Here is a 13507-nt window from a genome sequence, read left to right as displayed (position 1 = left end):
TCAGTGATTTTTTCAAGCAAATAAGTTTCGATGGTCTAGACTATGAACAGAGCTAGTAGCCACTTGAACAAGTGACTAACTGAGTAACCGGGGGTGTATCACCCATGTACACAATCGCGTAAAAAGGTTAGTGACTTTTTCAGGCAAGGATAAGAATAAGTGCTGCCAAAAATAAAAATAAAAATAAAAAGAAAGAGTAAAGAAAATGGGCAAATCACTCCTAGGGGTTGCATTAAAACTAACATAAAGGAATAAGCATGATTGAGCAAAAAACCTTTCTCTTGACCATGGTAGGTGAAAGGAAACAAGGAAAGGAGAAGATGACCTTAGTGCATGTACTCTATACTGTGATAATTCAGTTTAGGAGTCTAGGGGGGGCTGATTAAGTGGTACTTAGGCTCTAAGGAAAAAGGGGGCTTGATTGGCTAAGTTATTTGTTGCTGGAGGACAAGCAAAAAGCTAGGTGTGGGGGTATTTGATCAAGCATAATTTAGCCACATTTTTATCATAATTATTGTTGCTTATTTACACATTTTTTAGTTTAATTTATGGTTTTTATCTTGTTTTTACAGAAAAGGAAGAAATTAGAAAATGGGAGAAAAAGTGCAGAAAAAGTACAGAAGGATGATTTGCCCAGTGATTTGCCCAAGAAACTCGAAGATCACTGGCCAAATCACTCGCAGAGACATAGAGGACTGACTCACAGAGAAGCGATCTGGTCAGTGATTTGCCCAATCACTTGAAGAAACTGGTCAAATCACCGGGCAAATCACTTTGACAGCAGAAACTTACAGCAGAGCGGGAAAATGGGCAGAAAACAGAAATCCGAATTTTCAGAAGTCCAAATCCAATCCAATCACTTCCAACACAAAATCAAGAGCCACGAAAGAGTCTCTCATCCAAGGAATTCCAATTGCAATTAAAATCAACATCAAAAGAGGAGTCAAACACCAAATCAAAGAGGGATTTCAAAACCCTAGATGGAGAGAAATTCTGCAGCTATAAAAGGAGAGCCTCCAAACCAGCAAAATTAGCTTCTGATCAGCAACTCAACTCGCCAGAAACTCTCCAGCATCTTCCTTTTTTCTTTTCTTTTCACCTTTTGTGTATTTAGTCCACCATGAGTGGCTAAACTCCTTCCTTTCTAGTTGAAGTTGGTGAATTTCAGATTTTGTGATGAATTGGGAGATTTAATACTCCATTGTTGAACTCTTGTTTATTTCAATATTTATGCAATCTGATCTTTTCCATAATTATTACTTTGCTTTTAGAATCAATAAGGGCCCATTGCTTTTAAATTGCTAAAGTGATAAATTGTTTGAATGATTTAGGTCCGTAATTGCTTAAATTGTTTAAACTCACATTTAATCAAGTTGCATGATCTAAACTTGACCACGCGGTTGACAAGGTTAGAATTAGGTTTCTCTAAGTCTTAATGCAGTTAACAGTTGTTCGATGCTATAATGCCCCAAGAACGTTCCTTGGCAACTTGTTAACTAGTGTTTGATTAGCGAACGTTTCCTAATCAAAGTAGAACTAAGGAGGAATTTGGATTGTGAGAAGCGTCTTCCACATCCAAAACTAATTTATTGGAATAAATAGGAGTGTTAAAGAATCAATGATCAATTCTAAACAATCTGAAATAGATCCATACTTCAACTAGAAGCTTTTCTCTTATTGATTTACTCATCTTTAAATTATTTACTTGTTATTGTTAATTAGCTTTAGTACATCTTCAACACAAAACCCCCCCTCTTTTATTTACTTGTTATTTACTTGACCTAGTCATTATTAGGAAAATCGTTGGTGTCAATTTCCTGTGGTTCGACCCTATTGCCACTATCTATAAGTTTATTGTTGATTGTTTAATAGATTTATTTTTGACGGCTTCGACAACCGCCTATCAACTGCGAATTTGGATGAAAGAGAAAGTGAGGGACTTAAGTGTTGGGTCGCCAAAATAGAGGGATAGAAGTGTTAATTACGTTAAACCTGAGAGATTAAAAAGTAATTTTTCCTTGTTAAAATAACTGTGTTTATATTTAAACTTAGAACGAAGTATGCCATTCTGATTTTTTGTATGAAGCACTTTAATATTATAAGCTTATTCATTATAAAAGAAAAGGTAATTACAATTTATTCATTATAAAAGAAAAGGTAATTACAATTGTGTATCCACTTCCCAAATTTCTGACAATATATGGATATAAAATTTTTATAATATAAAAAATTATTAATTAATTTCTCAATTATTAATTAGTCAAGATATTTTAAATATTTTTATATTATTTAATAGTTAAAATTAATGGGTAAATTAGTTAATATATTTTAAAAATTATTGATGTTTAAATTTATAAAATTAAAAAATTAATTAATTTTTTTTATAGAATAGGGATCAAATAGTATTCTACCTATGAAAAAAAAAACTCAGCTGTCTCTTTCCTCTCTCTCTCACTCGCACCCACGCATATATTTCGTGATCCCACATCTTCGTTATCCTCCCTCCTCTCTCTCTCTCTCTCTCTCAACCGCCTTTCTCCTTTTATTCTCCGCCAAATCCCTCTGTCCGTCGCTTACTGTGAAATCCGTTTAAACAAATCTCACACTGCTGCTTCGCTTGCGATACGAGAACCGCACTCGTCACTTCCGGCAGCTTTGTTTCTCGACACCAGCATTTATTCTTCTTTTAGTTTCTGTAATTCAATTTGGTGAATTGAAAATTTTAGGGTTTGGAGAGGCATGAGGCTGGAGGATGAGATTGTACCGTTTCATAGAAGCGGAAAAAGAGGAGAGGAAGAATATGTAGGAGGAGAAGAAGAGGAGGAGGTTTCTTCTATAGATGCTGGGTTTTTTCCCCCTCCTCCTCATAATGCTCTTCCTGTCCAGAGAAACGTTGTTGTTGGTTACGCTCTTACCTCCAAGAAAGTTAAGAGCTTCTTGCAGCCAAAGCTCGAGGGTTTAGCTAGGTAAATTAAATTGAAACGATACATTAAATGCAAAATAAAATTTTTGAATAAGCTGCGGATTCAAAGGGCATACTCAACCCTTGTTCCATTGTGTACCTCAATACCTCCTCTTTGAGCTGTCTGTGTCGATATATTTGTTTTCCGAGTGTTCTGCACGTTTTATTTTTTTGTTGTTTTTGTTTTGCTTTTCTTTTAGAATCTTTTGGTGTATTTGGACTGGAATATTCTGTCATGTGTGCCCTTTTCGTTTGGCTGCCGAGAAAGTAAAGTAAATTAACACAAATCTATGGAATTGTCCAAATGGCTACTCATACTCCTAATAAGTCAACTGATTTCTATTATATTTTCAAATACACTGGTCACTCATTTTCTCTATAAATCAGTGCAATTAATTCTATGTCCTACTATTATTATATGGAGCATCATAGTACAGTTCTCCGATATTTATATAGTGAATCGGCATTTGTGTTGTATGATAATTTCCACTGTTTATCAATGTGTGGGTTATGTTGACAATGCCGATGAATTATTATTATTGTTGTCGTTGTTGTTATTATTATTTATGATTTGCATCACATAGCCCCATGGCATAATCCCAGTGGATGTTATCCATGGTTAATCTTCAGTCTTGGATATGGCTACGCATCTGTGCTAGTGATTGTTTGATATAGCTATTGCTTTTACTGATTTACTGGTCTATATGTTGTAGTTAAGTTCTTTTGATTCTGTAATAGCGAGGAGGAGAAATAATTTATGTGGAAATTGGATTTTTGTGTTGTTATCATAACTTTTTCATTCAAAATCAACTCTTTCTCGAGTTTTATACTTTTGATTGGGTTACTAATGCGTAAAATGTTGGTGTTTTCAGGAAAAAAGGTATATTATTTGTTGCAATTGATCAAAATAGGCCCCTTTCAGAACAAGGCCCTTTTGACATAGTGTTGCATAAGGTTTGTTTTATTTTACTAATGCAAAAAATTTCTATGGCTTTTCCTGCCTTTTGTAATTCTGAGTGCGAAACATTTTTGAAATTGTGTTTCGGGTTCTTTGAGAATTTAATGAGATTGCAATGATTTTTGGCATAGGTGTCAATGGGCAAAATATATAGCAATCACATATTTATACTTAGTAGTATTTGCTTGCATCCATACAGTATTTGTGGAGTTTTCCATTTATATTTGCTTTTATCTAACACATGTCAATGGCTTTGTTTTAATTTCTGATGCAGCTAACTGGAAAGGAGTGGCTACAGATTCTTGAGGTTGGTCACTTTTCTGCTTTCATCATCTCTGTTTTTCCCTTATGAACATCTGAATGTTAGGGAATAGATCAAGTATGACCTCGTTTGCTTGATGACTTGGATCTGACGTGCCATAAAGATCAATGTCACCAACTTCAAAATTTTTAAATCTTGTTCCTGTCTGATGTAATTTGCAGAGTGCTTGCTACTTCCCCCTCCATGCATCATGACTTGATAATGAGCTCGAGGAGCATTGTGAGACTTTTTTCTATTTCCATGACTATCTAGCTGATTCTTTCAGGTTTCCATATTCATTATTTGCCAAAAAAGCCTCTTTTACTTGAACCCATTTTCATCAGCTGATTGTGAGATGACTGCTGTGGTACTTTGTTTTCATCAGCTGAATGCAACATAGCTTTCCTGGCCCTAGTTCAAGATCTTTTGTACCTTTATTCTAGTCTCAGCTATTCACTGTCTTCTAGGATCAGGCTGTCTGAACAACCTTCCTCATTATTTCTGAATATTTTCTTTTGCATGGAAATACTATTGCTTGACTACTATTGTTCATCTTGCATTGTCTTTCTCCTAGGTTCATAAATAGTCTTCTAGCTTAGAAAATGGAACAAGGTGAAACAGTGTTGCTTGACATAAGATGAAATTTGCTGAGAAGTTTCACTAACACCATTTCCTTCTTTTACTGTTATGGTGTTGGCAAAGCCAAGGAGTGTTGCTTTGCAACTAGTTAGTTTCACTCTCCAATTGTGTTAGGATTCATTTGTATGGGTTGGAACTTGGAAAGTGGTGGTTGCATATCCCTTGTCCTAAACCCTTATGAATTAAATTACAGATTTTTCTTGTATTAAATTACTTGATGTTTTTCTTATTTTTGAATAGCGAGTATTAATGTTTTACATGTGATTTTAATCAGTATTTAAGATTTCAAATGCCATTATCTCCCTTTTCCATTTTTACCTTAGCCATTCTTGTAAGCTTTATCATCTGAGTTGGAGAAATATTATTACTTTTCTTGTTTGTCGTGATTGTGAATTGGTATTTTATGTTTTTATACTTGTACATTACCGGGCATCTTCATTGTATAAAAGTTTTGGTGTATATATTTGAAATGTGATATAGAATCATCATTGGCTGAACTTAGAGGAGCTGGAACCAGAAAGCTTTAAATATTGATTTGAGAGCAATATTATGTACTATTAGGTCCTGGGTAAGAGTTGTTCACATAATTGAAGCACTGCATCTCACTTGCTGTTCCATTTTGTTTGTTGGTGATATTGATGGAGTGTTGCTTTGGCTTTAACTAGTTAGTTTCACTCTCCAATTGTGTTAGGAGTCATTTGTATGGGTTGGAACTTGGAAAGTGGTAGTTGCATATCCCTTGTCCTAAACCCTTATGAATTAAATTACAGGTTTTTCTTGTATTAAATTACTTGATGTTTTTCTTATTTTTGAATAGCGAGTATTGATGTTTTACATGTGATTTTAATCAGTATTTAAGATTTCAAATGCCATTATCTCCCTTTTCCATTTTTACCTTAGCCATTCTTGTAAGCTTTATCATCTGAGTTGGAGAAATATTATTACTTTTCTTGTTTGTCGTGATTGTGAATTGTTATTTTATGTTTTTATACTTGTACATTACCGGGCATCTTCATTGTATAAAAGTTTTCGTGTATATATTTGAAACGGGATATAGAATCATCATTGGCAGAACTTAGAGGAGCTGGAACCAGAAAGCTTTAAATATTGATTTGAGAGCAATATTATGAACTATTAGGTCCTGGGTAAGAGTTGTTCACATAATTGAAGCACTGCATCTCACTTGCTGTTCCATTTTGTTTGTTGGTGATATTGATGCTAGTAGCAAAATCCTCTGGGCTACTTCTTTCTTCATGTCATTCTAATCGCAATATTTGTATATCAATTTCATTGAGCGCAATTTTCCTCATCAATTACATATGTCTAGCAATAAAAATTTAATGATATATCTTGCTAGGGGTTTTCTTTCACTGTGAATCTGGTGAAAATTTTCTGTTTTTAACTTTTGTAAGTGGCCCTTACATGTTTCACTGATTGTAGGACTACAGAAGGACTTATCCAGAAGTCACTATTCTTGATCCTCCAGATGCTATTCAACATTTACACAATCGCCAGTCTATGCTTCAGTGTGTTGCTGATATGAATCTTTCGAACTCCTACGGTAATTTCTCATGTTCTTCTTGTGGGTCCTAAATTTAGAGAAATGTTTTTATCTGAAAATGGTCAGTGCAGTATCTATGTTCCCCATGCTATTTATTTCTTTATTTGTCTGAGAATTTTTATGATGCAGGTAAAGTAGATATTCCCCGGCAATTAGTCATCAAAAAAGATGCAGCATGCATCCCTGATGCAGTCACAAATGCTGGGCTGATGCTACCAATTGGTATTTTCTCTTGTGCATTAATTCTCTTAAAATGCTAGTCTCTTTGTTAACTATGGCTATGCGCCAATTTGGCTGGAAACTTATTTTTTAGTTTGCTATGCTTGTATTTTAGAAATTACTGAATTCAGGAAATCATCAGTGGATAACTCTTCTAATTTCTTTCCAATTTCCTGGTAATTCATCCTGACTGATTTTAATTCTCTCGAATCTTCAGTTGCGAAGCCACTAGTTGCAGATGGGAGTGCGAAGTCGCATGAATTATCACTTGCTTATGATCAGAACTCCCTTCAGAAACTCGAACCTCCCCTAGTTCTTCAGGAGTTTGTTAACCATGGTATAATGTTAGAAATCATGTTCTTCTTGTACTAATTTTACCGTTACCATAGACAAGATATGACTCCACAAATTCCTCCTTCATCTCTGTAGGAGGTGTTCTCTTCAAAGTTTATATTGTAGGAGAGACTATTAAGGTGGTCCGGAGGTTCTCTTTACCTGATGTCTGTAAACGGGAACTCTGCAATAGTGCAGGTGTCTTCCGTTTTCCACGTGTTTCTTGTGCCGCAGCATCTGCAGATGGTGCTGATCTGGATCCTGGTGTTGCTGGTGATTATCCTGTCTTCCTTCTTTGTAGTTCTAATCAGCTTTTGAAACAGATGCATCAGAGAGTGGGGAATAAGTTTTCTTTCTTTTTTTCTTAGATGATTATAGGAGAAAGTCATACATTATCAGGTGAGAGTAGTTTGATGCTTTTGATCTTCCAGATTGTGATTTGTGCTCTGAGCATGGACTATTCTTTCCAGGGAATTTACGGTTCCTTTGGTCTAACACATTGTCCAAATAGTATGATAAATTTCTAGGACCCCAGCTAGTGGGTAAAGTTGAAACCAGTACTTCATTGGTCCATTCTGCCCTCTTTTGAGGTTTCCTTTTCCTAACTTAGTTATGAAAAAATTGGATTTTCTTTAGGCAACATTGACATTAATTGTCTCTTGATAACCTTCTGTTTGAGGCTATGTTTTAAGAGGTTGGCAAGTTCCTCTAACATATTTATTCCTGGTGCAGAGCTTCCACCACAACCATTGCTAGAGAAACTTTCAAAGGAACTTCGTCGCCGACTGGTAGTTTTCCCTTCATATTTGCTTTCAGATTTTCAACAGCTAACATATTATCTTTGCCTTTGTCTTTTTGCATCTAATTTATTAGTTATCTTGTGCAGGGTCTGCGGCTGTTTAATTTGGATATAATCCGAGAGCATGGGACCAGAGATCAATTTTATGTCATTGACATCAACTACTTTCCTGGCAAGTGAAAATGTGTTCTAATTTGTGTACTCATTTTGCATGAGAAAATGTTCAAGATCACTAGGCTTACAATTAACATTCTTTTTGGAGCCGTTAAAAGAGTTTTGCCATTTGATTTGCACCGGAAGAGTCAAAGACGCACTTAACGTGTTATTTTAATATGGCAGGATATGGGAAAATGCCGGAATACGAGCATATATTTACAGACTTCCTTTTGAGTCTGGGGCATAGTGAATACAAGAAAAGATCCTTCTAGGAACTGTTGGGATTGTTTTGACATAAAAGGTGCAGTATGTCGAAATTATGATGTCGCCTGAATAAGTGCTTGTGGGTTGAGAGCTTTTTGCTTTGCTAATCTATGTATAGCATAATGTAGTTCCTGCCATTGGCTGGAGGAGGGCATGTGCAGAATGCAAAGGGTCCCAACCTTCGACCTCTGTAACTAATGACTTGCTGGTAGGACCACAATGCTCACATCTTCCTGAACCTCAGCGCTGGATCAATTCCCTGTCGTTCGGAGGTTTTATGAGCAGTTGGTGAATTGTTAGCAGACCCCATCTCTTATTGTCTATATAGGCATTCCTTTTGGAGGAGCATCCCGCTGACATGTACTTTAGAACTTGTAAAATATTAGATCTTACATGTTTCTTCTAACCCAAGTTGCTATTTACGTTTTTTGATTCCTGCTGTTATAGAATTAGAATGCAGGTAGCTGGTCATGTTACAAGGTCAAAGCTTAATGATTTTGGTTTTCACAAAATGGGCATGTAGTTGCGAATATTATATTGAGTTTTATTGTAAAATGAATTCAATTTACAAGGGATAAAATGGAAGGCGTGGGATGGGCGTGGTTTGCTTCAATAGACAAACTTGAGGAATCTGCTAAAGCATAGGTTAAATAAGCCTGAAAAGTTTCTACTGAATCAGAATTCAGAACTGCCATTATAGGTGTGTTATAATCTATAGATGGTAAAGTCGTATACCTTGCTGACTGTAGAGGATGAAGGATTGATTGAAGAAAGCTCGCGGATGAAGCCATATTGGAAATGACGATGCTTGAATTGAATAGAGAGTCCAGTCGAGCAAATTAAGCTCACATTTTCCTAGAGTTGCTGAGATGAATTTCTTCAATCGGTTATTGAATTTTATCAACTCGTCCGAGATTACTTCTTGTAATCTAAAATTGAAATGCTAGTTGGGATCCTCAAATTCTCAAACCACTGCTTCACTGGTTCCGATAATCAATTATATCTTTTGAATAGGAGAACATCATACATGGATTCTTTTTGTCACCAGAAATATTCAGATTATTGTCTTGAGAATGAGTTAAATATATAAGACGAAAATCCCTCAAACGCATCTGCAAGGCCCCTTGAAGTTCATTCCGCTTCTAACTTTTATAAAGCTCCAACTTGCTTCCTTTTAGGATAAGCCTTATCCTTCCTCCTACTTTTTATTTTTTGTCGAAGTCTAAACTTGCATCTCCCTTTTGACCAAATTACACATCTCTCATTCAGTATTATTATTATTATTATTATTTTTCCCTTTTTTATATTGAGATTTCTCCTTCTAATTTTTATGTTAAGCAATTGTAGTTCTAACAATTACAGTCATCGGAAAAGAAAAGATGCTCCTATATCAAAGTGATATAAAAAACATAAATACATTTCATTAGATGATAGTTTTCTATTTTGGAATTGAATATTTCAAAACTCAACATAGAAGAAGCATTTTCCATGCAATTTTATCTTTCTATCTGCTACACAACCATATTATTCTAAATGAATTTAACTAGACCATGAATTCTACGTAAATTCCTCTGATCGCCATTCCCAAATCCCCAACTCTTCCATTAGAGGAAAGAGAATAAGCATAAATGTAGATTTGAAATCTAAACCGACATATCACTGCAAGACTTGTAATTTTCCCATATATCAAGAAGATAAAGCACTCATCCAAGCTATATATATATAAAATAAAACAAAGCACTAGAACAAAAGTACATAAACTGAAAATACACAAAAGAAAATCTCAAAAATAAAGGAAACAGATGATAAAGCCACAAACAGCCAACTACCCACTTGTAACTGATGCTTGTAAGGCTGAAGCAAAAGATAGAGAAGCCTCATCATCACCATCGCCATTTTCAGCAGCATAAATTAGCAGACGAAATAATAGTTCAATGAGGAGGTTGGCTTGAACAAACAATTACAACGGTCTTCTACACGAGCAAAAGAACTAATGCAATGAAGAACTAAATCCAGATGGAGTTTAGAGATCTGAGGATGGAATAAATCAGACAGTGGATGAGGAAGCCCACAGGAATTCCAACGATGAAAACCAAAAGAAACTAGCAACTGTGTGAATATGAAAGTACAGCTAAGAGTCTTCAAGATACAAATATGTATATAAAAGTTGAGTTATGGATAAGATACAAGAAAAGGAAGGGATTTGGTATTTTGAATAAAACATGGGGCCCTGAAACAAAGAGACAAAGTGAGATAGAGTGTGTGTACTTTTCTCTCTATCTCTCTCTGTCCTTCATCACATCATACTTGGATTTTGTTTCTCCATCCAGCTTATCTACCTAGGTTGTATTATGAGCTTCAATTCTTCAACAATTCTTTTGGTCATACTCTGGTTCAGACAGGAGAAATTTTATTTCTTAACCATATTGATGTAGAGATCTAACTAGTATTATCTAAATCGTTCAGGTTTCTATTTTGTTGTATCCAAAGACAACACACATTTCCTTCCGAGACACTTAAATTGATGAATTGTACCAAAAAAAAAAACCCTAAGCCTACGTGTATTTTATAAAAAATATTTTTTAAGAAATTAATTTTTCTATTTTTTGATATTTGAGACGCCGAGCATATTAATTACTAGAAAATCTATTTCTAATTAAAAATAAAATTAAATCACTTTAACAAAAATAATTTTATTTTTTTCAAAAAATAAATATTTTTTGAATTTTAACATTTTTATTCATTATTAATATATTCTATTTTTAAATTATAATTAAAGAATAAAAAATAAATCATTTTCTTTAAAACCTTTTATCTCTAAATTTTTTATTTGTTTTAAAAAAATAATTTATTTATAATAAATAAGTATTTTCTATGAAAAATATTTGTTAATAAAATTTATTCTTTATTATTTAATTTTAATTTAAAAATAAAAATATATTAAAATTTTTTTACATAGTGTTAATAAAATTTTTAAAATATACAAACTAATTAAAGAAATAATTAATCTTTCTTTTAATTAAAAAATATTCTGTTGATTAATATTTTTAATAATTCAAAGATTAAAAAATGTAAAATATATTTTATTGAAAAATATTAAAATAAATAAAGGTTAAATTATTTTCTAGAGATTAAGGAAGAATAAAATATAATCTGTAAAATATATATGCCAATAAAGTGCTGATTATTTGAGCCAAATTACATTAACGATTGAAGTCCAGGATCACAACTGAGGGCCAATTTACTGGTTTTTGCCTCTTTGCCTCTCTCAATTCTATCATCAAACAGATAATGGGCATAAACAAAAGCTCGACATCAATACATAAACAAATCAATTTTAACGATAAAAATATAGAATTAGAAGCACATAAAATGAAAATATCCAACTCAAAATCTCGAATAGAAGCGAAAAACATGATAAAACAACAAACAACCAACTACCCACTTGCAATTGGCGCCTGTAAGGAAGGAGCAGAAGGCAAAGCAGCCTCAGTAGCAAAACCACCATCACCATCGACATCATAAGAGGAAACGGGAGTCAAATCAGTCGGAAGAGAAAATAGAGATGAATAAACAGCGGGTTTGCGCCTCATATCCCATCGCCGAGTCTTTCTTGGCCTAGTCTTAAGGCGATGAGCAGTTGCCTTCTTCCGCGGCCTTGAAGAGCACTCTATGAGCAGCCCGCCGCCGCCACCTTAACCAGTGCGTAATTGGGGCAGCTGAATCTGAGAATTAGGCGACCTGCTAAGCGTTGACTTGGGTAACAGGAGGGTCAGATTGCCAAATATAGAAGGGATTGACATGCTTATTTTTGGTTTTTTTTTTTCTTTCAAATTCCCTTTTACACTTATTTTATAATGAAATTAATTGGTGATTATTTATTATAAAGTTATTTTACTTTAATAATTTTTTATTTATTAAAATTTTAATTAAGTTATATAATATGTTTACTTTGAATTTGATTGGTTTGTCTAATTTTAGATGTTATAAAGAAATTTCTTTTATTACAAAATTTATAATCAGCTAAATTAAGGGTTAATTATCATTGCAAATTAGGATTTTTTTTAAAATGAAAATTGCAAATTAGAATTTTTTTTTAAATAGAAATTAGAATCGTAGAAGTAAAATATGAGACATTTCAGATTTATTTAGATGTATTTATCATCAAATTAAGTCTGTGAGTGCTGCAAATTAAAATTTTTAAAAGTCACAAATTAAGATTTTTAAAAGCCATATTATTAATACGTGAAAAAAAAGGTCGATAAGAATAAATTATCTTTAAAATTATAAAATTATAATTTTTAAATTAAATTTAAGAAAAATATTAAATATTTGATAGAAATAAAAGTAATGAAAAATTTTCAATGCTAATTGATGAATTGTATAGATAATGCTAGATAATTTTTTTTGGAAGCTATATTTTGAAATATTAAAGCAAAAGATTTTCGTTTTACAATTAATTAAAATTCATTATTTATCAAAAAAATTTTTGCTACTAATTTATTAATATGGATAAAATCATTAAATTAAATTTAGAAGATATACAAATTTGTATTTTTTATATTAAATATCACATTTTATTTTTTGTATAAATATAAAAGACATAAAAATGAAAATTTTTTATATCTCTTAATTTGAATTAAGAAAAAAAAAACAAAACAAGTGGGATTTTAATTATTTTCCTATTATTTTTATTTGAGATAATTTTTAGAAAAGTATTTTATTTTCACTGTGTGATATTTGTAGGAAACTAAAATCATTTTAATGTTTTATTTTAAAATCATGTTCTCAAAATTAATTATTAAGCATTTCAAACGTGATTATTATTTTTAAGTTTATCTTTTATCACACTATAAAAAATAATTTCATATTTTTATTATTTAAATCTTTAAATTTTTTGAAAAAAAAATAAAAGTTTAAAATATTTTTTGTTTAATATCAATTTGCATTTATTAAGTTTAATAAAATTTTTTATTAAATAATAAATAAAAACTTAAACTTAAAATTATAAATAAATTATTTTTAATAAATAATTATTGTAATACCCGGCTACACTCCGGTATCGGAATTCCTATCGTCCGGTGGAATTTCGGGTGTCGGAGACTTCTAGAAGGGTAAAACCATGTTTTTATAAAATGTTTTAATGCATTTTATGTTTTTAAGCAAGAAAGAAAATGAGTTTTTGCATGAAAATGGCATTGGAGGAAAACTCGGGTTCGGCCGCCGAACATGCATGTGCTTCGGGAGTGCTTTAGGCCCCCGAAGGCATAAGTGAGGGAAGTCCAGGTTCGGCCGCCGAACATGGCATGCATGCG

General features: G+C 32.9%; 2 protein-coding genes across 5 annotated transcripts; one reads left to right on the top strand and one right to left on the bottom strand.

The window, feature by feature from the left end:
* The first annotated feature begins 2470 nt into the window (after nt 1-2470).
* LOC110615946 (inositol-tetrakisphosphate 1-kinase 3) lies at nt 2471-8805 on the top strand. Of its 4 annotated transcripts, none has more exons than XM_021758206.2 (11): nt 2473-2966; nt 3835-3916; nt 4195-4227; nt 6301-6421; nt 6551-6643; nt 6858-6977; nt 7070-7246; nt 7706-7761; nt 7860-7944; nt 8112-8229; nt 8311-8772. In XM_021758206.2, the coding sequence occupies exons 1-10, from the start codon at nt 2740-2742 to the stop codon at nt 8198-8200; spliced, it is 1083 nt and encodes a 360-aa protein (XP_021613898.1). In that variant the 5' UTR covers nt 2473-2739; the 3' UTR covers nt 8201-8229; nt 8311-8772. The 4 variants fall into 4 exon arrangements, with proteins under 4 accessions (XP_043812919.1, XP_021613898.1, XP_021613897.1 ...); XM_021758205.2 differs by having other exon boundaries at nt 2474-2966; nt 8321-8772; XM_043956984.1 differs by lacking the exon at nt 7070-7246 and having other exon boundaries at nt 2471-2966; nt 8321-8805.
* Nucleotides 8806-11484: 2679 nt separating this feature from the next.
* LOC110615988 (50S ribosomal protein 6, chloroplastic) lies at nt 11485-12021 on the bottom strand. Its single transcript, XM_021758272.2, is given in 1 exon segment — nt 11485-12021. A coding segment is annotated over 1 exon segment (366 nt). The 5' UTR covers nt 11996-12021; the 3' UTR covers nt 11485-11629.
* Between the last annotated feature and the right edge of the window lie 1486 nt (nt 12022-13507).

The sequence above is a fragment of the Manihot esculenta genome, chromosome 5 (assembly GCF_001659605.2).
Source record: "Manihot esculenta cultivar AM560-2 chromosome 5, M.esculenta_v8, whole genome shotgun sequence".
NCBI lineage: Eukaryota > Viridiplantae > Streptophyta > Magnoliopsida > Malpighiales > Euphorbiaceae > Manihot > Manihot esculenta.
The sequence above is the reverse complement of the archived record's forward strand: the minus strand, read 5'-3'. Positions and strand labels throughout refer to the sequence as shown.

Bases quoted from the DNA above. Each gene is read 5' to 3' on its own strand.
- LOC110615946 (XM_021758206.2), top strand. From the start codon at position 2,740: ATGAGGCTGGAGGATGAGATTGTACCGTTTCATAGAAGCGGAAAAAGA. The intron at 6,422-6,550 runs GTAATTTCTCAT...TTTATGATGCAG, and splicing joins GAATCTTTCGAACTCCTACG to GTAAAGTAGATATTCCCCGG. The intron at 6,644-6,857 runs GTATTTTCTCTT...TCGAATCTTCAG, and splicing joins TGGGCTGATGCTACCAATTG to TTGCGAAGCCACTAGTTGCA.